The sequence below is a fragment of the Salminus brasiliensis genome, chromosome 1 (genome assembly GCF_030463535.1).
Source record: "Salminus brasiliensis chromosome 1, fSalBra1.hap2, whole genome shotgun sequence".
NCBI lineage: Eukaryota > Metazoa > Chordata > Actinopteri > Characiformes > Bryconidae > Salminus > Salminus brasiliensis.
The window spans coordinates 16,124,956-16,148,065 of NC_132878.1; the positions used below are offsets into that span (position 1 = coordinate 16,124,956).

At 40.0% G+C, this 23,110-nt stretch overlaps 1 protein-coding gene across 1 annotated transcript; it reads left to right on the forward strand.

Moving 5' to 3' along the window:
• Window positions 1–1,557: 1,557 nt before the first annotated feature.
• Window positions 1,558–21,291, forward strand: sapcd2 (suppressor APC domain containing 2). Its single transcript, XM_072673336.1, has 6 exons — window positions 1,558–2,632; window positions 10,808–10,944; window positions 17,501–17,647; window positions 17,814–17,915; window positions 18,373–18,486; window positions 19,359–21,291. Exons 1-6 carry the CDS (start codon window positions 1,792–1,794, stop codon window positions 19,485–19,487), a joined length of 1,470 nt encoding a protein of 489 aa, XP_072529437.1. The 5' UTR covers window positions 1,558–1,791; the 3' UTR covers window positions 19,488–21,291.
• Window positions 21,292–23,110: the final 1,819 nt, after the last annotated feature.

Below are 23,110 nucleotides of genomic sequence, written 5' to 3' on the forward strand. Positions count from 1 at the left end.
TTAGGACAAGATTTAATGAGAAGCTTAGAAATTTGCCCAACATGGCCTTTCCTAACAATGATTGTGAACATCATTATCACCTTGACCCCCAACGAATTAACATTTTCAGGGTTGTACAAAACAAATATGATACCAGTTTTCCTTACATTTTTCAAAGAATGTGTCAATGCCTTTTGGAGTTCAGTTCAATTCAAGTTCAATTGGGTTTTGGGTTCTGGGTTAGCAGATGCTCTAACCCAGAGAGAACCTATCCATTCAAAAAACAAGTCTGTATTCAGACACAGAAGGTACACAATCCTCAACTGCTAGATACAAATGCTACACTATGTCTGAATGTCAAAGAATTTAAAATGAGACATTTCTGTGCGATCACAAGCCTTTCCATCAAATCACAAGCTGATCAATGTATTTACAGCTACTGTATATTATCTTCATGTTTTATGAAACTGGATAGAATGGAATGCTGAAAAGGGAAAAGATAGTGTACGTGAAGGATAAAAAGTACTTTCCCTTATGCAATAGTATGGCCTATCCCTAAGAGAGCCAGTTCTGTAGGCTTGTACGTAAATCTACTCAAATTACGCAACCATTATGAGGGGCTGCTATTGATTAGCCTGTGACAACACTTGAGAGATAGTAACTATTTAAACCCATTGTTCTTCTCCTTGCTGGCCACTTAGAAAACACCCCTAGCTAGTGTGAATATAGTGTGGGTTCAGATTTACCTCTAAGCCTAGATACTGCCACATACAAAAGTCAGTAAGAATACCTAGATACAAAAGATGCACAATACTCAACAGCTAGACACACTACACTGTAGTAATGTCTCAATGGCAAAGAAATCAAAGTACTATTACAAGCCACCCTGTTTAATCACAAACCGTCTATCTATGTATTTATAACTTTGTATTGACAATTTTGTGTGGCTGTATAGGATGCTATGCTGAAAAGTGAAAAATGAGCAAGTGTAGGAGACCAGAAACTACTCCTTTCTTTCATACTCTGTATCAATGGTATGGCCAATCCTCAAGGTCTGGGAGGAGGCCAGTTCTGTAAGCCTTTACTCCAAATCTACTCATATTACACAACCGTTAGGAGGGGCTGCTATTGATTATCAGAGAGCAACTTTAAAACTATTCTCTCACAGAACAACTGGAAAGTGTCTCTCTTAGTCAAGTCAAGGTTTACTTGTCATTTCCACAACATGCCATGACATTTCTTCATGTGGTTGTGGTTAAGGCTCAGGTGATTTCTCTACAGCACTAAGATACAGAACTGCAAATCCATAAATAAACGAAATATACATAATTGAACAACACTAACTCTACAGAATCAAATGGTCCTAAATTAGCCTTCAGGCTCCCTCTTTTTATATGGAGTGATTTTGTGACCATTAACTGGCTGCCTGGTATTCAAATACATAAAGAACTGAAACTCAAACTCAGTGTTGCTGTGGTTGTAACCAATCAGCGTGAAGCGAGTCCCAGACTGACCAATGGCAGCGCAGCTCAGCGAAGCGGCGCAACCGTTCCAAAGGGGCGGAGTGAGAGAGGGTAGAAGAAAGTGTGGAGGGGAAAGTTGTGCGGGAACCGAGTCGGAGCTTCGGGCTGCAGAGGGAGAAGGTAGCTGTGCAGATGAGGAGAGGTTGTAAACAAAGGAGTCTTTTGAATTAACCGGGCTTTGGGATTCAGCTTTAAGGCTCTGACTTTGGTAGGTTTCAATGTGCGGTCAAAAATAGAGCCAAGTGTGGCGTTTACCTCTTCACCTCCGCCGTGAGTCCCTCCTAACTTCATGGCTTTGGTGGCGACGGACCCCAACTGCAAACGCAAAGGGCTCACTAATTCCTGCGGGACTGCTGTCAGAAAGGAGGCCGTGCAAAGTAAACCAGGTGGGTTAAAAGTGACCAGCATGCAGCCGAAGGACGCGGAGTTCGCCACGGAGGGTCTGCCCAAAGCATTTCTACACAGCCTGAGGACCCTATTCGACATCCTGGACGACGGCAGGCGAGGATACGTGCACATCTCCGAGATTGAGAGTCGCTGGCAGGGCGCGGAGGCGCAGGGTTTGCCCGGCGGCGTGCTGGAGTGCTTGAGGCGTGTGAGCCCTCCGCACGGCTGCCTGACGTTCGAGCGATTCGTCGCGGGGCTCCGGTACTCGATGCTGAACCCGGAGAACGGCACCAAAGCACCGCCGCACTCGTACACAAACGGCTCCAAAGCACCGCCGCAGCTCACACACGCGCACAAAGGCGCCCTGGCGCGCCCCTACGAGGGGAAAGTGCGACCACTCGGCCCGAGCAACGGAGCTAACGTTCACCCCGGCCGCGCCTCCTCGCTACAGAGCCGGTCGAGATCAGAGGACAGCGGCTCCGTCTTCTCCACCTCCAGCAAGCCTCCCTCCAGCGACTCGTCCACCTACGCCAGCCTTACGAGTGCCGCTCCCAGGTACCGTGGAGGAGAAGGAGGAGGATACGAGCGGACCGGCAGGAGTCTGGAGCGGGCGCAGGTCGGGCACGAGCACGCTGCTCACAGAACCGAGTCTGTTCGCGCTGCCAAGAAACCGCCGCCGCCGCAGAGCCGAGTCCGATCAATCGAGTCTCTGGCCCTCGAGTCATCTTACCTCCAGAAGCCGAGTGAGTTCGCTTTGAGCACCATTTCCACTGTGAAAATGTCAACAGCAGAAGCGAAGTAACACAGCTTCTCTAAATTCAGCTTCAGTCAAAATCCTTACATCCCTTACAGTGCAGGGAAATGGGGAACCGAGTCACCCCTCTCATATACTCTAATACACTCGTAAGATTAGTACGTTAATATCCATATCTGACATTACTTTAGCTTGCCTAAGCACAAAAAACAATTAATAGATAAAACAATAAGTAACTAGTGCTGAAATTAAATTACATCTGGAAACTAATTCAGATTTCCGCAAAATTTAATTCGTTAAGTCAGAAGTGGATTTACCCTCCATTTAATTGTTGAGCAGTAATGCCTTAGTCTAGCTTAAAATATACTCATATTTAATACTGCCTAGTATGAATATTACTAATTGATGTATACTGAGACATTTACGTATAGCATTTTTGTTTGTGGTAATTATAAGGCTAATCTGCATATGATTAAAGCCCCCTGTGTAGAGGTATAATTCATGTATAACTATAGAATAAAAGGTCAGTTTTCATAAAAAAAAAATGTTCATAGACCTTGTAGCAGTTTGACTAGTATAGTAGTATTTTTATGTAAAAGTAATATTTTTCCATTCACATACACTTGAAACCCATACACGTGCAGAGTGCATTTTAATCAGTATTTTTTTTATTAATATTATGTGTTTACTTTTTTTTTGACCGATTTTTGGCTTTGTTTGGAACGGGAAAATACCCATATTTTGCTCTATAAACCCACTTACAACCCTCAGTTTTTGGATTTGAATGAAAGATGCTGATTTACCTTTATGGTGTTACAGTGAATTTGATGAGCTCTGTTCTGATTGGCTGATTTGCTGCACTGCGATGGCTCACACAAAAGCAGCATAGCATGGCTTCGTTCATTCCACTGCATTAAGAATATTGAATTTTTTGCCAGATAATTCTGCTATCCTGTCAGTGCAGTGAAAGTATCATCATGTTGAAGTGGACATTGCATTTTATTACATAACAGGGAGTAAATGTTAATGCTGGCCCTTTGTAACAGTTCTGGGGTGTTGGATATGCTAGATTTTACATTTACATACCTTTATGGCATTTAGCAGATGCTCTTATCCAGAGAGACTTACAAGGTTACTCGTATTACAGAGGTGGGTCAGTGTAGTGTTAGGAGTCTTGCCCAAGGACTCTTATTGGTGTAGTGCAGCATAGCCACCCAGATCGAACAGAATTGAACCCCAGTCTCCCACATGGTGTGGTAGCTCAGTGGCAGGTAGTGGTGTTATCTGTTGCGCCACACCAACCACCAGATTTTCTTTTCAAGGATGAGACACTAGTGTTTGGGGTTTGTAATTTGTCATTTCCATGTACCCAACTCTCATTATTCAGCTATGGCAAGATAAATACACTCTTTCATTCTAGGGCACCTTTCAATCTGTTACCCTGATACAGAAACTAAAACACTGTCCATCCAACTGCTGTACTGTGCTGAGGAAGATGTGCCCCAAACGTGTCCTAGTTTTTCTCCTTACTGCCAGGTACTTTCACTTCCCTGAAGAGCTTTTGTAAGAAGGCAGTCTTCACTGTTGACTCTGAAATACACTAAGTGATCCTTAGTAATAGGATAAGGCTGCTTACTGGGGGACAGATCTTTGTGGCTGTTAAGTCCTCGCTGTCTGTCGCTTGAAGTAGAATACTTTTGTTTTAGCCTGATCTAGGACCAGCATCTATTATACAAATCCTAATCACACCCATTTGAAAACGAACAGATGAAACCGGTCTTAGACCAGTGGGAAATAATCGTATGTAGCATCTTGAGTGGAAATCGGTGACACCTACACAGACCTGAGGGCATGTTTGTGCTGGATGGTGTCTCTGTCTCTGTTCTGGTTAGCTAAGCTGTTATTATCAGACAAGTACATTTAGTTAAGCAGGTGATATCGGCATGTGAACTCCAGGAATGACAAACAATACGAATCAAATTAATAACAGTTTCCTGTTCCTGCACAGGTACAGACAGGAATAGGCACTAAGGCCTGGGGCACTGTGCCAAGCAGGGTTTTAATGGTGTGCTATTCTTTCTTGGCCACAGGGATTAATTGGGTTGCATTAATGCCATTTTAAAATTGCTCTCCTGAACTGAACTGAGCCTTAGATATTAAATACTATGAATTTCCTCAAATTTACATAAATGACAGCAGAAATGCAGTCATGCCAATAGAATGTGTTTCTTAAATAGAGAGAACTGGAATACGTCTAATTTTCTAATTGATGCTGTCACACGGCTTTAGAGAGGAGGAGAAAAAAACCCTATAAGCCCTGTATGTAAGACCACACTTACATACATTTACAACTACAGTACTATTATAATTAACATCTGGTTCATATGCCCTACAGTAGAACCCTGTGGGACTAAATATGCTAAAGCAAATGGGTGCCAGACAATTCTCAGTAGTTTCTACATTGGAACTAATAACTGAATAATAAACCATGGGTTTGTTGGGTTAACTTTCAGTGGAAGGCAATGTAAAAATATTTGGTCAAATTTAAGGCCATCACATTGTTCTACTGTCTGCTGACACACACTCTCACATTAACAAAGTTGCACATGGGCAGGCATTGGCAGACACACAGCTGCATTTTTAAACATAAGCTAATTAAAGTATAGCAGAGTATACCTCATGACCTCTAAACTATCCAGTCTAAGGACCCTTTACTGTACATAATGTCACTTGGAACAAAGGACAGAGACTTGACTCTTTGTTATATTATTGTATTAAGGTCACTACCTGTTTGTAACTAGTCTCAAATAAGAGAAATCTGGTTAACCTGAACTACACTGCTGCCCAAAAGTGTTACATGGAGGACAGGGAGCATTTCACACCTTACATTTCTCCCAATGAATAACAAAACAAATGCCTTTACTGGCATTAAGGATTAGGTTTCCCAAAAGCCTCTTAGCACAAAGATCATTGTTAAGTGGTAAAGTGAGAAACACATTAGGCCTGTTTTAAATACTATGTAACTTTTGGACGACTGGGCCCAGATCAGTATAAAATGCGCTGCCACTCGAAAACGATTGAATAATGTTTATGCAGAGATCCGAGCAAAGCCGTGAATTGTCTGAAGGAGGGCATTCCAGCTAACACTATCACTATAGTCATCATACAGTTACAGCATCATAAGTTTCTACATCATAAGTTTCAACATCATAAGTTAGAAACGTGTAAAAGGTAAAAAAAAAAAAAAAAAAAAAAGACAAGCTACAGGACACACAGTAAATGGACAGTACTGGATATGAACATGACCCGATTCAAAAATTAAGCTTGCACATTTATGTACAGGAGTGTGTGTATTATAGCTGGGCAATATAATGATATTTTATCATATTGTGATAACAATATGCTTTGCTAAGCATTTCAAGGATACTGTTAGTGCTGATTAAACACTGATCAGCTGCAGGTTTCATTACAAACAGTGTTATTAGACTGATTTAATTAGTTGAAGTGTAGCAGATGTTAAGTATAAATCACTATATTCGGTATGGAAGAGTATATGAATAGTAGTTTATAAGAATCCATCACCACTGTTTTTAGTCTGTGATTACATGTATTGTGATAAATATTGTGTATTGCAAAAAAAGTCATTTAAACATGGGTGTAATGTGACAAGGCAGTAAAAAGCGCTCCCTTTTAGTTAAGGTTAGATGCTGAACAAACACTTGTGCTTCTCAATCAATTATGGAACCAATGCTGTTGAACAGCTTTCCCCAGCCAATCAGTGTTTCCCTTGCATGGTTGGACCTTGGGGCTTCATCTTCACCAAGTCCAAACGTTAATCAGACCCTGCATGCCACAGTACCGGAATCAAGCAGTCAGACTAGCTGATCTAACCCAGTTGGCATCCTCTTGACATAATCTCTCCATTTTATCTCTGAAATTCCACATGAATTAAGTATGTACAGTACCGTGCAAAAGTCAGAGCGTGTTCTTCGTTTTAGTTTTCAATAGTCACTGTGTCCGTTACCTTTCTCACAACTTCCATGACTTTGTTGGCGTGCTTTCAGTTTTTCAATCTTTTCCACACCATCAAAGTTTAAGTGTTTAAAGTTGGAACATTTTCTGCTGTTCACTTTCCATGTAATACTATTTCATGATGTTGAGGTCTGGACTCTTGGATGGTCAGCCTATTATTCTGAGCACACATTCAGCTTCACACATTTTTGTAGTGTGCCGGATAACATTGCTTAACAGTGAAGAGGGGAGATAACACTATCTAACCACCTCAGGAGAGCACATCAGTTGTGCTCTCCCGGCCTATGGCCGTTGATGTCTAAATGGCACTTGAATTTGCAACCCCCGGGCAATAGTTGTAGCGCATTAGACCACTGAGCCATTCACAGCACCTTTCTCATGTAATCTTGATCATCTACATCCTCCCAGTCCCACCGCGTAGAATTGTCTTCCCACTAATGCTGTGTATTGTTAAGAACCTGGTGATATGATAAATATCACGGCACAGGGTAGAGATGCACAGATCCGGCTATTTTAGTTCCGACTTTACCCAATACCAATCCAATACTGTTGTTGAATTAATAAACTGCATACCTCACCATGTGGGAGATATAAGACTTCAGGATTGGCTTAAACATTACATTACTAACTTAAAACAATAAAACAAAATATAACAAATGAATACAGACATGCATGTACTAAATAGCTATTTATTCATCACTAAAATAATAAAAAATAAGCCCCCAAAAAAGTATTTTACATTACATAGTTTTACACTGTCAAGTTTTATTAACATCGGGGCAGATTATTGCGTGATTTCTAAATCCAGTTTTAGGAAAACTGTAATAAAAAATAAAATAAAAAAAAGTTGACTTTTTATGCAGTCAGAACAGTGGGATCTCTGTATGTAAACTAATATTTCAATATCTATAGTGTTTTTGAGAATTGCTGCAGTATTGCAAAACATACAACGATAGGTTGATATTGATATTTAACACCCCTTCTTCACACAGTGAAAAGTTAGGCTGAAACACCAGATCTGAAGCAACAGCCTAATATCTCTTCTCATATATTTAGCTTTGAGTGCTGTCCATCTCATGGTAACAGTTTTAGTAGTCTACCAGATCTCGCAAGATTTCTTTTAGCACTTTAACTCCAGTTTGGGGAACCTTTCTTCTTTTAGTTGCTTACCTTTTGACTCTCACCTTTATGAAATATCTTCTAAGAAGCATCTTTTGAAAAATCAGCAGCCTTGTCATTTATGTATATAATACATTAAGGGCCGTCTGTGGCTTTTGCATAGCTCTGTAGGCTAATGCATGAAATCTCCAGGTTATTTTCTTCAGTATGTGACCGGTTCATAAGTTGTGTCTGTGTTAGGGAATGATGTTCATTTTGTGAATGTGTGGAATGTGATGGTCATGCTCCTCCGTGACAAGCACTGCAGCTTTGGAACAGTAGCATTCTAAACCCAGCTGAATTAGTGCTGTGCTGACTACAGGGCTAACACGCTGCCAACAAACTGACCAATAGGGAGATGTTGACTAACCCATTAGATGCTAAGCTCTTGATGTGGCATTTTCGCTAAAAAGAGTATGAACAGCTCAATAGTCTACGTTTCCAGTGCACAGAGATTGCAAGGGAGTGCAGTTAACTCAAGCTCAAGCTCTGAACCTAGATTCCTCTGCAACTCACTGTCTTTCATGTTCTCTGTAAATGTCTTGAGCTATAAGTGTGACATGGCCAGGAGCAGTCCCCAGGAACAGCAAACCCTGGCACTTGCAGAGCAAGCAGGCTGGCATGTAGGCAGAGAGGCAGCAGATCAGGTCTGGGTGATGTAATCCCCGTCAGTTCAGGCTGTGGATTTGAGCAGATTACTGCACGCTTGGTACTTGCCTGACAGTGATGGAAGACTGCCCACCCCTGCAGTCAGTGGGAAAACGTGGTCCATAGTACGGTTTGGGAGAGTGGCCAAGTGGAATTTAAAGAGCATGTTGGTGGCATTAATGGATGCTTCGGAAAGGGAAATGGAGGTGGGGCATGACCTGTTTAAAAACATTGCCTCCCCCCTCCCCCCCAGAAATGAGTGGGGTGTCAAACATTGTGCACCCTTTAACACTATAGCACACATTTAGCAACCGCTTAGTGACACTATAGTGACCACTTGGGATACCATTGTAACACCATAGGATCTACCTAGCCACAACATAGAAACCACCTAGACTACCATAGCAACACCATATTACCAACTTGGAAAAGCCTCATAATGGTGGGGTAGACTTGTATATTCTTAAGCTGTGCAACCATTCTGTGTTCATGAATTTTAGTTTTCTAGTTAAGGAATAGACCAAGCCACTCTGTCAAGTTAAGCTTATTTTGACAAAATATGGCACACTGGTGCAAAAGTATGACTTCAAGATGACTGCTATTGCTGTTGTTTTTGTTTAGCTCATTCTTAGAAACATCTTCATTTACCCCACTTGACGCACCCATTTAAGGCTGGCACGCTTTCACCGCTATGTTCATAGGACACACAAGGTGTCGGGCAGCACAGCATGTCTGTGCTTGTCCTCTACAAATGACGCATACCATTGTAAGATCTCCAGAATAACCTGATAACTTCACCCCAAGAGTACGCTGTGTTTTGTCATATACACTTTAAAGCTTTTGTAACTGTTTCCAAGCAGAGGATCTTTTGTAGATGTTGCTTTGGAATGCTCGCTCACACCCAGAATCCAGGTTGAGCCATTTGTCAGCAGAGATTTGCATTTGCACTATTAGGAATGTGTAAAGTATCCTGGGAGGAGTCATCTCAAGCATGAGATGTTGCGTACTGAAAATGGTTTCTTGACTAACAGTGAGGATTTCTAAAGAAGATCTTATAAACCATAGGCATTTACTGAGCATGGTTTCTGTAGGGGAAATTGGCTAGGTTTTCAGCATTGATCTGTACAGGTAGACCAACAATAACAGGAGAATATTGTTATTCATTGTCAAACATTGTTCTACATATAGCATTTCATTATGCGGTGAGGCTTAAAATTGTTGATCACCCTTAAAGTGAGATACTATAAAAAATGCAACAAATTGTCTATGTATGTATCTGCCAATACTGATTGAAACAAAATTGATTAGTCCTGCAAAAATTTTACTGTTTACATGCTAAAGAATAAAATGCTAATGTGTTTTACTGCAGGAACCCAGCTTCACCTGAACAGTGTGCTTATCTAGAGTACAGTAAAACCATAAGTATCTAATTATCTCTGTTTTCTAATTATCTGCTGATACTGAAATGATTTTGATTAGTGCATCATTAAACACAAAGTACTGAATAACAGGAGAAATCAACCTTTATCAAACTAGTCTAAGAGGTTTGTAAACCTGCACTATACTTTGCACATATTTCCTCAGTTCCTCTCAGCCAAACCACTCAAGACCTGAGATCACTCAAGTCTTTGAGATTTTTGCTGTTGGGTGTAACTCTGTCATAACGTCAGCTGGGCAGAAAATACCAGTCTGTCAAAGCTCCCACGTATCAGTGCAGATTCCTTCCAGGATCTAAGGAGCTTGCTTTTCCTCCCTTGGCTCAAAAGTAAACAGCAGCCCTGCTTCTCACTCCCAACCAGTTGGAATAATGTACTTGGTGTTTTTCCCCGCAGTGTGCCTTGACACGGACTCCACATTCCATCACCTTTGTAAACGGTCAAGTTGATAAGTGGTTCTCTTGGGTTTCGACAGGTGTGCATACTAGGCGTGTTTTTGGCCTTTGAACTCTAACTTTACCTAAATATGGTAACAGGCAAAAAGCAGTATTCATTTATAACTTTTCTTCCTGTACAGGAGGCACATTTTTGTTGGCAGTTGTAGTTTCACATCAATTATTATAAAGGAATTATTACAACCTTTTTGTGATCCCATTCATTCCATTAGAATTATTACACTTTCCTCAAGCCAATGTTTCTTATTTAAAGGACTTAACATAACACAAGATCAGCCCCCTCTTGTGGTCCTGAGTGATATTAGTCTTAAAACTGTCTGTGGCCTCACTACACTTATCCCATGCCTCATTCCTGACGGCAGTTTAAAGAAACCTTAGAATTAATTGAACGGAATGGGACGTATCCTCTCTTACTTCATTTCTTTCCTCTCTCAGGTCCTCACAGTGAAAGCACTGGTCTTCCTCGATCACAGAGTGAGACTACTACAGGCTTCACGGGGTCAAGAAGGCACGGGAGGACCCGAGATGAGCCAAGGCGACACACGATCACTAACGGAGTTGACTATGGAATGGTATGACAGCTTTACAAGCACTTCACTATCCTCCTTGTCCACCTTGAGTCAGAGTGGCCAGTGTAGTTCATGGGGATAAATGGATAGATATAAATAGTAAATTGATATGATCTAGTTTTACTGTTTAGAAATGTTCAAATGAGTGCTGGTAGAAAACCTGACAGACAAATAAAATTCCTGCCTTTTAGTCACTGGTGGATTTTTTTTCCCCTCATTTTAATATTATTATAAGTTAATAAGTAATCTGTAAATAATGTTGAAGTTTCCTATTTCCCCATCCTATATTCCCCCCCATTCGTTCTGAATATACAGTTTAGACCCACCCATTTACACTGTATGGACAAAAGTATTGGGCTCCTCTGAAATCAAGGATGTTAAAAAGGATTTATGCTGCTTTTATTGGAGTAACTGTCTTTACTGTCCAAGGAAGGCTTCCTATAAAATTTTGAGGCACTGGTATGAGGATTTGACTACATTCAGCGACAGGAGCTTTAGTTGGGTCAGGGTGTTGGATGACCAACCTCCCACCTCATTCCCAACTTATCCCAAAAGTATTGGATGGAGCACCATCGTTCCAGAGAACACTGCTCCACAGCCCCTCTAATCCACACCTATTAACCACACCACCTAATAGGAGGGTCCTATTGTATTGGCAGTACTTCTCTAAGGGAACTAGACAAGCAGTGTGTGTTCGTTTGCACATCTGTCAGCAATGGGTGCAACTTAAAACCAAAATGAAACTTTATTCTGTTACTCAACCTAATGGCCTTTTAAGTATTGGATAAAGAGCTCCTGCTGCTTCTTATATGAAGTACAGTTCAAAAAAGGCAAACTTACAGTATTTTATATTTTATACAGAATTATAATTCAAGAACCGTATTTGCATAAATGATGATTGCATGCATACAGTAATGACTTTGCTGCTGTGCTTCCCTGTGCTTGCATATCTATATTTCAGCTGACCCTATATATGAAATCACTCATACCTGTTAACAGACATAACACAGCCTTATGAGTGTTGGAGAAAAAGTCCACAATTGTATAAAATAAGTCTACAATTGTCCCTTTGTTATTGGTGTGAAATTTCTGTTAATACATTTAAAACTGTTATAACTCCTGTCAATGTTTTATGGCTGTATTACGGAAAATTCAAATAAGTGAAGACAGAAGACAGTAGCTGGTGTTGCCAAGTCCTCTGATCCGGTTTTCTGTCAGAGCCAGAAAGTGTAGTGTGCGTGTGTAGTGGATGCCAGGGCTGAGATTAAGCTTCCTGAACAGAAGATTTGTAGCTTCACAGCCGACCACTGTTTGAGCTTGTGATGACTGTGGGGGAAAACGTAATTACTGGTATTGTGGGTTTTTTTCCGGAGTGGGGATATCTTGAGCTCTGAGAAGTGTAGGCAGGGATTATAGCCTAGTCTCTGCGTTGATTGTAAAAGCAGAATGAGAGATTGAAAAGGATTATGCTCATATGTTTCCATTTCTTCTCCTACTTTATTCATGAAAAATTTCACCTGGATTCTGGTTTGGAGTTGTTATACACTATATGCTTATATGGTACACACTGATAGCTGTAGTTTGGCAAAAAAACAAAACATGATTTATCACTTGCTTCGGTTGCAGTCAAGATGTTTGGTATCAGAAAGTGTGCTTCTTCATTTTAAAACAGGAGGTAGACTATAATTAAGACTAAGAGTAGACTTTGTTACTGTTAAAAGAGGCTTGATTATATCTTCCAACATTTCTTTCAAGTAAGCTTGTAGAAACTGGATCAAGTATGCAAGTAGATGGTTTAGTTGAGGAAACAAATGCATGCTGCTGTGTTTCTTGCAGGCATATAAAGGATTACCCTGTACTTCGAATCTGCATCATATTGTGTGTGTGTGTGTGTGTGTGTGTGTGTGTGTGTGTGTGTGTGTGTGTGTGTGTGTGTGTGTGTGTGTGTGTGTGTGTGTGTGTGAGATATGTTCAATTTCCAATTGAAAAAAATTAATTAAACTGTTGGCATTTGGTGTTTTGTAGATGTAGTGTAGATATTTTACTAAATAGTAAGAAGGGGTTGTCATGATACCAGAAATTTGGCAGTCTGCCCCAATACAATTGAAATCCTATTCTTGATGCCAATTTTGACATAACATCCAAACATTAACCTATTAAACAAACCAATTGAGTCAAACTTATTTTAGTATTAACTCTTTCAGCAACAGAAATGGGATGGACCATTTTGGTTAATAAAATTATTTTCTTTTCAATGAATAAATATTTAAATCCAAACTAATCAAATTTGTCATTGCATAGCATTTCTATTGCAGCGCCCAGCTGCCGGAAATATCAAAGAAAATAATGTGAATAGCCTGTAGAGCAGTCAGATGATTGGAAATCGGTGCTTCTACGTATAAGTAGGTCAGACTGGCGCTCACAGTGGTTGCTGCACACACGGTGAGCTAATATCACTGGTTATAAGCCTTTCTGAATGCAATTCACAAACGATGATGAACGTTTCAAGTTGTTCCAAATGTTCTGATCCCTGATCATCCAACCTACTCCTAACGCCATTCCATGTGGTGCTGTAATGGTTACTTTCCTTCGTCTTTTCTGAGGAATCCAGTGGAGAGCTGATCAAAGTTGATACATCTGAGCGGCTATCAGTAAAGCAACTAGCTTTCAAGGATGTTTATAGTATGCCTGACACAATAGCCCTGGTCTATGTAGCAGACTAAGTGCTATGCTGCAGGAAATGAGAGCGGCAACCTCCCGCAGGAGGCGGATTGCATCCTCGCTTAAAAGACCAAGGCTTTCCCTCAAAGGTAAACACATTATCTACAAAGCCCACTTGATTTTTTTTTTGAGTACAGCTTGGACATTTGGTCATTTTGCGACCTTTATCTGCTGCAGGATTCAATGCCATGTTGCACTGAAATACTATGAACTTTTCTGCATTGCTGAACTTGTTGTACCTTTCTCTACCAGTTTTAGCCGATGTTTTTACACAAGATGTATTCATGACATTTTAGGGCTAGGCTATATGATAAAAATACTACATCTCCACATGATACGTGTAATCACAGATTAAATACATCAGCAACAGATTCTTATAAACTACTTATCAGATACTCTCCCGTACTGAGTACAGTGATTTATTATTATTATATATTTTTTATTTTTTTTATTCAATGTCACCTGCTCTTTGTCTAATTAAAGCAGTCGGATTACACTGTTTGTAATGAAACCTGCAGTTCAGTTTTCTTTAAGCACTAATAATATCAGAATAATGTAGAATATGCTTAAAATATATTCACAATAGATTCGCAATAACAAAATGTATCACACTATAATATAATATTGCCAGATTGCCCAGCCCGAACTCAGTTGCTAATAAACCCTCATTGTGCAGTTTTTATACAAGATTGTTGCATGTCTAAACAGAGATGACATTGGCAAGTCTGTGTTTAACAGAGTTACCCTAGCGTTTTCTGTTGTGAACTAAAGAAGCACACATTAAATATCATTTGTGTCTGGGCTGATCGCCTGCGTTCAGGATGAGGGATAATTTATTTATTTATTTATTTTTGGAAAACTGTTCCTTTAAAACTACCCCCTGAAATCCCTCTGACTGAGTACAGGCTGCGCACTACTTTTCTTTTTTTGGCGTGTGGCCACTGCCTACCCCTCCCCTCTTTTCACTCTGCTTTCGCCAGCTCTCTCCCATTCGACCCTCCCCTCGTCCATTCCGCTCCCCCTGACAACTCATTCCTCTTTCTCCCTCTTTCCCCTTCCCCTCTCTCTCCCTCTCTCTCCCTCTCTCTCTTCCCTCTCTTGTGCTTGCTTCTCTCCTTCGCTTGTCTTTTTCCTTGCCGTGCTCTGTTCTTGTGTCCTGTTCCGTCTCCCCGGTAGGACCTGACAGGCTCAGATCTTTTCCCCCTCCCTCCTTTCTCCCCCCCCTCCCTCATTTTCCCTTATCCCCCCCCTCCCCATCCCCATGGTGGTGAGCCGGCTTGGGCCCCGGGGCCTGGAAGCTAGGGAACCATTAGGGCCAACAGCGCCAGCCTGGAGTGCTGTGTGGGCAGCCTACACTACTGTTTTCATCCCTCTCAGCAGCAGCCTGTACTCCAGCAAGGCCCTGCACTTTTTCCTGTGGGTGAGTGAATGAACGAGGGAGTGGGTTATGTAGAGGAATGCTGTGTTTTAGTTGTGGTACTGTTGATGGACAGCAGAAACATCGCTGAAGTGCCTGTGAAAGGGTATTGGTCTTGTAACAGTAGTGGAAGCCTTTTTGGCGATATAGAAGCATGTTTAATTAACCTTGGCTTTCCTTGTATATGAAAAACCATATGTGTTTTTTGAGTTGCCATCAATCACTGCCTTTACTGAAATCCAAAGGATCCGTGCTCCTCACCTAGTACTTTTGTTTTGAAAGAACAGTTCTGACTACTTAGAAACTTCAATTCCAATTTCCTTCTTGAAAAACGTTTTCTGACGGTTAAAGATTACCAGTATAAGTTACTGTGTGATCTTTCCTTTGGTATAATATTAAGGATCGCAGAACCAGACAAATCAGCCCCTCTATATTAGACTTTTATCATGGAACTTATTTTTCTTTTGATACTGGTGCCAAGAAGCATGTGTTCCTCTTGCTTTCTAAGAAAAGCTTTGTGAGAAAACCGATGCTCACTTTCATGGTCCGGTTGCGATGGAATGATGTAGCAGCTATAAGGTTTGTTGGCTGTTGATGATTAACTTGCATGCAGGTAATTATGAGCCAGGCTAAGCTGTTGCATTGTAGAAAATGATTATTTCTGACAGGAATAGCAGCAGTGGTTGGACTTCAGCTGAAGAATATGTGCACACTCACAGCTGCTGACACATTGCCTGCTACTGCTGTGAATGTTTAGTCTAGGTTAAATACACCTCTTGAATGTTTACGTGCTGTGTTCTGCAGCCTGAAGTACTTTCCAGTCAAGTACAACTTGCAATTGAGTGAAGAAAAAAAAAAAAAAAGAAAAGCTAACTGGAGCCAGTGTCTCTTCAGTCCCGATGCTCCGTGTCAGTTGATGTCATTGTCTGCCAGGTGATGTCATTGTCTGCCATGCCGTGTCACTTTAACTCTGTTGTTGAATCGCACTGCCTGCATCTGTACTAGCTGCACTGTTGCATGCACTGTTTGCCACCCCCCCACTCGCTCTTTCTTTATGAAGAGGATTTACCCTCTCCCTGGCCCACCACACAAACACACAGCCTGACATTTTGGACCATGCTTCATTCCAGCTACAAAAGCCCCCCCCCCCCCCCCCATACACCCTTTCTTTAGTTCTCTCTCCCTCTCTGTCTCTCTCTTACTCTCTGTGTGTGTCTCTCTCTCTCTTGCATTTTTTCCTCTCCCAGGGTTTCCCATTCAAATTAGGAGTTGACTGTTGAAAGGGAACTTAGACAGGGAGTTTAGTATGCATTTGCACAAGAGCGCCAGACACACAATTTACTATTCCAGCCAGTATCTCTGCTACAGAGATCACTTACTTCATGTAACCTGTCCAGTTCGAATAGTGTTTTTGTTGACCATTGATTTAAATGTCCCATATAATCACCCTTCCCAAATGTATTGTGTACAGCCTACCCTCTGAGTTAACTGTATGTATGTTTTTTATTAGATATTGGTGCTGTCACACACAAAACATTCCAAACATTTGTACCATTTTTCACTTTTTAACATCTGCATACTCCATACTAACTCAAGTGAAGGTAATATTCTTCCTGCTGTAAAGTTTTTTTCCTTGGCAGTGACAATTGTTTAATTACATGGTAAATAATGCACTGAATTAGTTACCTTTGATTCACACTAGGGTTCACACTATAGTTTCCACATCATTCTCACAATGTGCACATGTGCAATAGTCACTTCGCAGCATGTGCAATGTCAAATTACATTTTTAATGTCTTTTTTGCTGCTTGATACTGTTCTCATTGTTCATGACATATCTACCAGAAACTGTAGTTTCATCAGTTCATCTGCCCAGTATTGATTATATTACTACAATCCTGGATACAAAGTGAATATTAATATCATTACATGTTGGATCACTGATTTCTGGTGAAATCTGCAAATCGCAAAATGTATTTCAGGAAACCAAAATATAGTTGTTGTTTTTTTTTCACATTTATTCTAAATCATGCAGCCTTAATACACTCTTTCTACATCAAGAAATCACTGTGTGCCAAAAATGTAGAAAATGTAGTTCTTTCTGTAAAAGAACTAAGAATAAAGTATATAAACAAGAATACATTTATAATCTATTTCTTATTCTTGTTTTTGAATGAACTGCCAGCAAGTAATAACTAACCATTTGTGCATTTGCACATCTTTGACATCAGTGGTTGCAACCTAAAGTAGCTGAATGCATTCATTAGAAGGGGTGTCCACAAACATTTGAACATAGTAGTTAATAGCGTATTTGTGACCGTTGTATCCCTGATAATTAAATCCCTGAAAGAATGGATGAAATTGGATCATCCACAGGACCAGATTGCTGAAATGCATTACTCATTCTGGTATCATCCACAGTTGAAGCAGATGAAGGAGCTTGAGCAAGAGAAGGACTCTCTCCTGGCTGGGCTTGATGTGGTGGAGAGAGCCAGAGAGTGGTACCAGAGCCAGATTCACAATGTCACCGAGAGACAGAGGCTGATTGGACAGAGCAGCCACTGCACTGTGCGTACATTTTTATTGCTCTCATAATATTAAACTTACAATCCTGTAAAAATAAAAACAATGCACTGGTCAAAGAATCCAGCAGTACACAGTCTAGCTCTACACTGACTTTACTACTAAAAAAAACTTTACATAAATACCTTTTAAAATGTTTTCTCTGTTTCAGGATTTTATGACCGAATCCAGTCAAAGTCGCCTGAATGTCCTCCTTCCCAAACTACAGGAAGTCAACCGCTGCCTTAATGATCTTATATCATGCTCTGGAATGGTTGGTCTATCATTTCTTTATGTCTAACACTCTCTGACTGTGTTCAGAAAATATTAGATTTTAGGCAGGCTAACAGCAGACAGTTTGACAAATGAGTTTGGAATTAAAGTAATTGTGATTGGAGTCAAGTGACTGCTTTCCCCTTGAATGGGTGAATAAAGATGTTACTCATGAGGAAGGAATTTCTGGATGCTTATGCCATAATGTGTCTCTTCACAAGAAGAATGACTATCTAATATTATAAATAAAAAATGTTTTAGAAACTTTGTCAACTGTTTAGTACAAACCAAATAATTGCTAAGTAATAAATCAGTGATTTTTAATTGAATAAGCTTTTTTTTTTTCTTTAATAGTATTGTTTGTTGTTGAGCATTGTGATGATACACTTGGTATTGTCTTAACTCTATTAACAATAAACACATGATCTCTCGCTCTCTCTTTCCTTTTTTGGGCTTAGTCCTTTCCTTCACCAAGTACACAGCCCTCTTCCATCTCCCCAAATGTCCAAACGGTCCCAGCCCCTCCACAGGCCATCCAGAGACTGAAGGACCAAAACCGCCTTCTCACGCAGGTATAACTGTGACTTTATCTCAACATAAAGCAAAATCTTTTTCATGTCAACACATTTTCAGGCTGTTAAACACCCTCTTAGCTCTGTTTAGGACATTTCCCGAAATACCGTAACATGCAAATGTTTAGGCGCCCTTGGTCAAAGTATCTGGTACTGTGAAAAGCCGTGCAAGTAAACGATTGCTTGTTTTCCCAAAAGGTATAAAGTTAAAGCCACCCTCTTCATTTTTAGCTTTCAACTTTGGAAAGCTTTTCCTCTGGTGACTCTTCCATGAAGAGTGCAGGTGTCACTGCACTGTAGAACAGTGCACCACCACTCCAGAGTCTGCTCAGTCTTCCTGAAGGTTAACCGGGGATTATGATTTTATTATCTAGCAACCAAACAAGTAGTTCTCTCAAAATATCCCTGCCCCCCAGACTTCAACTTGACCTCCAGCTTCCTGTTAACTGCAATTTCTTAATTATATCGCAAACTGACGAAATAGCTACCTTTTTTTTTTTTCTTCTGCTTTGTTGCCATCAGTTATTTTGACTGCTGGGCAGCTGCATGGGTAAGCCACTGGCTGCTGATTGTTGGGACAAGGTTTATTGGGTTGGCGTTTTTGGGTAGCTTGCACATTTGCATGCTACAGTAGGCATCATAAAGAATTTAGGTGGAAGTGAAGATGGAACACAGATATTTTGAAACGAGCGGGAAACTAATAAACTCAGTAAGGTGTAACTGAAACTTTGTAAATGTGAAATGTCTGCATGCAAAAAGGATCTCTAAATTAGCGCATTTTTATTCAATTGATTTCTGTGCCCTGGTTTGGTGTCATCTCTTAGGCTAACTATGGTTTGCATGTAAGTCTCTTTTCCTCTCTTCTGTCTCAGGAGGTGACTGAGAAGAGTGAGCGTATTACCCAACTGGAGCAGGAGAAATCAGCTCTGATTAAACAGTTGTTTGAGGCACGAGCTCGTAGTGCTCATGACAGCAGTGCCCTTGACTCGACCTTCATATGAGAGGGGCAAACGCAAGCACGTCACAACCACAATGCAGTCAACTGTGATTTCACCACGACCACTCCTTTTACTGTGAATTGATGAGATTCTACTTGACTGTATCTTGTGCCACAGCTGTGATCTTCCCAAGTGTGTTAGAGGAAGACCTCTTCATAAGCAAGATTAAGACTTGCACCACTGTAAATGGAACTTGTCACTGCGTCAAAGGGACTTGTGTATCCATCCTGTCAACCCTTTAACCAGCGAGTCATCTTGCTACAATTTTAGCTGCTGATCATGAGCAATAACTTTGGAGTCCTGAGCTCACCACTTAACCAGCAATAACAAACACCAGCTGTTGGCAAAATACACATGCATCACAAGCTATGATGTCACAAGAACTTCTTCTAAGCTCCAGGAGCCAGGATTTTGGACCCAGATCACCAGCAAGCATCAGGATTTGCCCCCAATATAGTTTAGGATCCCAAACACTCCACAACTAAACATTAGTGTTTTAATGAATGGAAACACTTTCTATTTAATACAGTACAGTAATCATCCAATGTTATACAGTACAGTAAAAATCCTTGCAAGAACCTTTGCAATGGCTGTGTAAATAGAAACAGTATGAACTCGTCATCCACTCATTATGCCATGCTAATACAAATCCTCAGACCACTCCTAATAGATAGAGATTCTTAACCTGGGGTTGATTCTCCATCCTAAAGTCTTAAATGTTCATCCCTTGCTTAAGAAAAAAAACGGAAATTGCAGTATTCTCTACATAGCATTTCCATATCTTGCACTCCAGCTGTTCTGTTTTAGCAGCTCCAACTAACTTAACAGTGTTCATGCCTTTTTAATTTTGGGGCATTTACCCCAAAGTAAAGAGAACTCTAAGCTTTTTATAATTTTGGGTTTGTAGTGGTTCATTACAAGAGTGACTGCACTGTCATTTGCATGTACTGTACATTTGCTGAGTGGACCAGGTGTTTTCTTTTTTAAGAGATCAATGGACACTGTAAGATTATTATTATTATTATTATTATTATTATTATTATTAAAGGAGTCAGGTTCCAGAGGCAACAGATTAGATCTTTTGTACACGGTTTCTTAAATAGGTTTTAGCCATCATTTAATCTATACATTATCCAGGGTTTGAAGCTAATAATGTAAAATAAAATTTACATTTTGTAATTTAAATCTAGCAGCTGGAGGAATACAGGTGCTGATAGTACACATTTGGGTAGACTTGACCCAGCACATGTTGCTCTAGGTCCAAGGAAGGACATTGATGCAAGAGAAAAAATGCTTTTCCTAATGTTTACGTTTCTGTGATCGAGGAAGAAGTAGTGGCCTCCAGATGATGGCCATCGGAGCTGAAAGCCAAGCAGGTGAAGGCTTGGGGCAAGGTGGAAGAGAAGAGACACTGAGAAGTGGAAGAGACTTTGGGCATGGGCAGAGTGTTTAAGGAGATTTTGATGATCTTCCCAATGTAGTAAAGAACAGTTGCAGTTGCTCTATTAGCATTCTTCCATGAAGTTCAACACACTAGGAGCACGCAAGCTGAAAAATGGAAAACCTCCGCACTTCAGCAAGGAATTTAGAGAAAACCAGCTTTGGTTGAATGAGCATAAATTTACCCCTTGTTGAAATGAATCTTTGGTGAAATGTAGTTGTGACACCAGGACATTGCAGATCTTTACTTTTTCCTTTTTGGGCTGATCATGTTGAAATACACTTGTGTGGTCTCTGAGAGTGTTACGAATTGTAATTGAGCATTCTATAGCTTGGCAATTAAACACTAAAGGTTGTTTGCTTCTTCTTTTTAACTCAGTTGTTGAAATGATTTGCTTTACTTTGTCTGTGTAGGTTAAAGTTGGGAAAAGTGTTATTCTGACAGAGCAAGAGAAATATTATTAAGTTACCAAGTTAAATAAAATAAAAAGCCAGTGAATAAGGGTGCTCAATATAGGTCACCCCAAAAATGGACACCCCACTCCAAAACCGTTGTCTTTTTTTAAACAAAAATATATTTAAACATGGACATTTGATCTTCATTTGAACAATATGGAGAGATGGAGGTGATAAATATAGCAATAAAACTAAAGAAATGTCTTTTGTAAAAAATCATTTGTAAAATGTAATTAAAATACTTTCCTGTGAAGAAAATTCAGGGCATCCACACATTTATTGCTACTTAAAATGCCTAAAATTAGAACCAGGTGCACCACATTAGCTGCAGATGATTAGAGCATGGTTAAAGGCAATTTTATAGTTGCTTTATTTAAGCCTTAGACATTTAGTTTGGTTTTCTCTTGATTGCTAAAGTAAGTGTTTTTATCATGGTGAGATGAGCCTCCTAAAACATTCAGAAATAAAGCTGTAGATGCATATGCATACATAAAAAAAAATACCTTAAAACAATTAGAAATCAGTCGTTCCCCTGTCTGCAAAATAATTTACACATGCAACAACTGCAAAGTGGCCAGGCCACATCGTCCTAGCAGGTCCTATCCAACAGCAGACCACAAAATCCATAAAGAGGTCCCAAACAATCCTAAAATGTTATCACATAGTTTTATGTTATCTCTCTCCACCGCATCTACAATTGCAAAGAGACCACAAACACTTGATTTTCATGGGAGGTGTGCAAGGAAAAAACTCTTTCTGTCAAAAAAACAAGACCAGGACACCTGGGACAATGTGCTTTGGACAAATGAATTTTAGAGGCGTAAACCAGACACAGAGTGCAAGAGCTTATATCAACTGTGAAGTATGGAGGTGGAAATGTCATCATTTGTGGCTGCTTTTCTGTAGTACAAATCCACTAGGAATTCTTTATTGTATTAGAGGCTGGAATATGTGAGACCATATGTGAGTGGGATCCTTGACACATTTCATAAAGTCTTACACTGGCTTCACTTCGTATGTAGATTATGGAGTGAAATTGTTTTAGGATGCAAAAACGAATTTATTTATTATCCCGACTTTGTCTTAAGTATCGGTTATCTTAACAGCAATATAAATATCCATGTTTTTCCACTAGTGAAGATTAAAAGTGATTAAAGACAAAAGTTATGTAGAAGACAGATATTATGACATTTTAAGGTACTACATTTCCAATAACTGTACAATAACATCATATGTACAGTTGTGTTCAAAATAATAGCAGTGTGTTTAAAAACATTAGTAAAGCAGAAGATCTTTATAGTAGTTTTATTTCCATGCATTGGGAACATTGCATACTGTTTTCCAAATCAAAACATGAAGAAATGTTTATAATTTTTAAATACTTTACAGAAAATTACAAAAAAATAGCAGTGTCTGCATTTGTCTTTACAAACTCAAAATATGTACTCTTTTTTTTTTTTTTTTTAGGATTTAGCATTCCTATGAATCACTAACCTAATATTTAGTTGAATAACCACAGTTTTTTAGAACTGCTTCACATCTGTGTTGCACAGAGTCAACCAACTTCTGGCACCTGTCAACTGGTATTCCAGCCCAGGATACTTTGACTACATCACACAATTCATTTGCATTTCTTGGTTTTGCTTCAGAAACGGCATCTTTGATGTCACCCCACAAGTTTTCAATCGGATTAAGGTCCGGGGATTGGGCTGGCCACTCCATAACCTCAA

Coding starts and splice junctions, on each gene's coding strand:
- sapcd2 (XM_072673336.1), top strand. CDS start 1,792: ATGGCTTTGGTGGCGACGGACCCCAACTGCAAACGCAAAGGGCTCACT. Junction 17,648..17,813: donor GACAGAGCAGCCACTGCACT/GTGCGTACATTT, acceptor TCTCTGTTTCAG/GATTTTATGACCGAATCCAG. Junction 18,487..19,358: donor AAAACCGCCTTCTCACGCAG/GTATAACTGTGA, acceptor CTTCTGTCTCAG/GAGGTGACTGAGAAGAGTGA.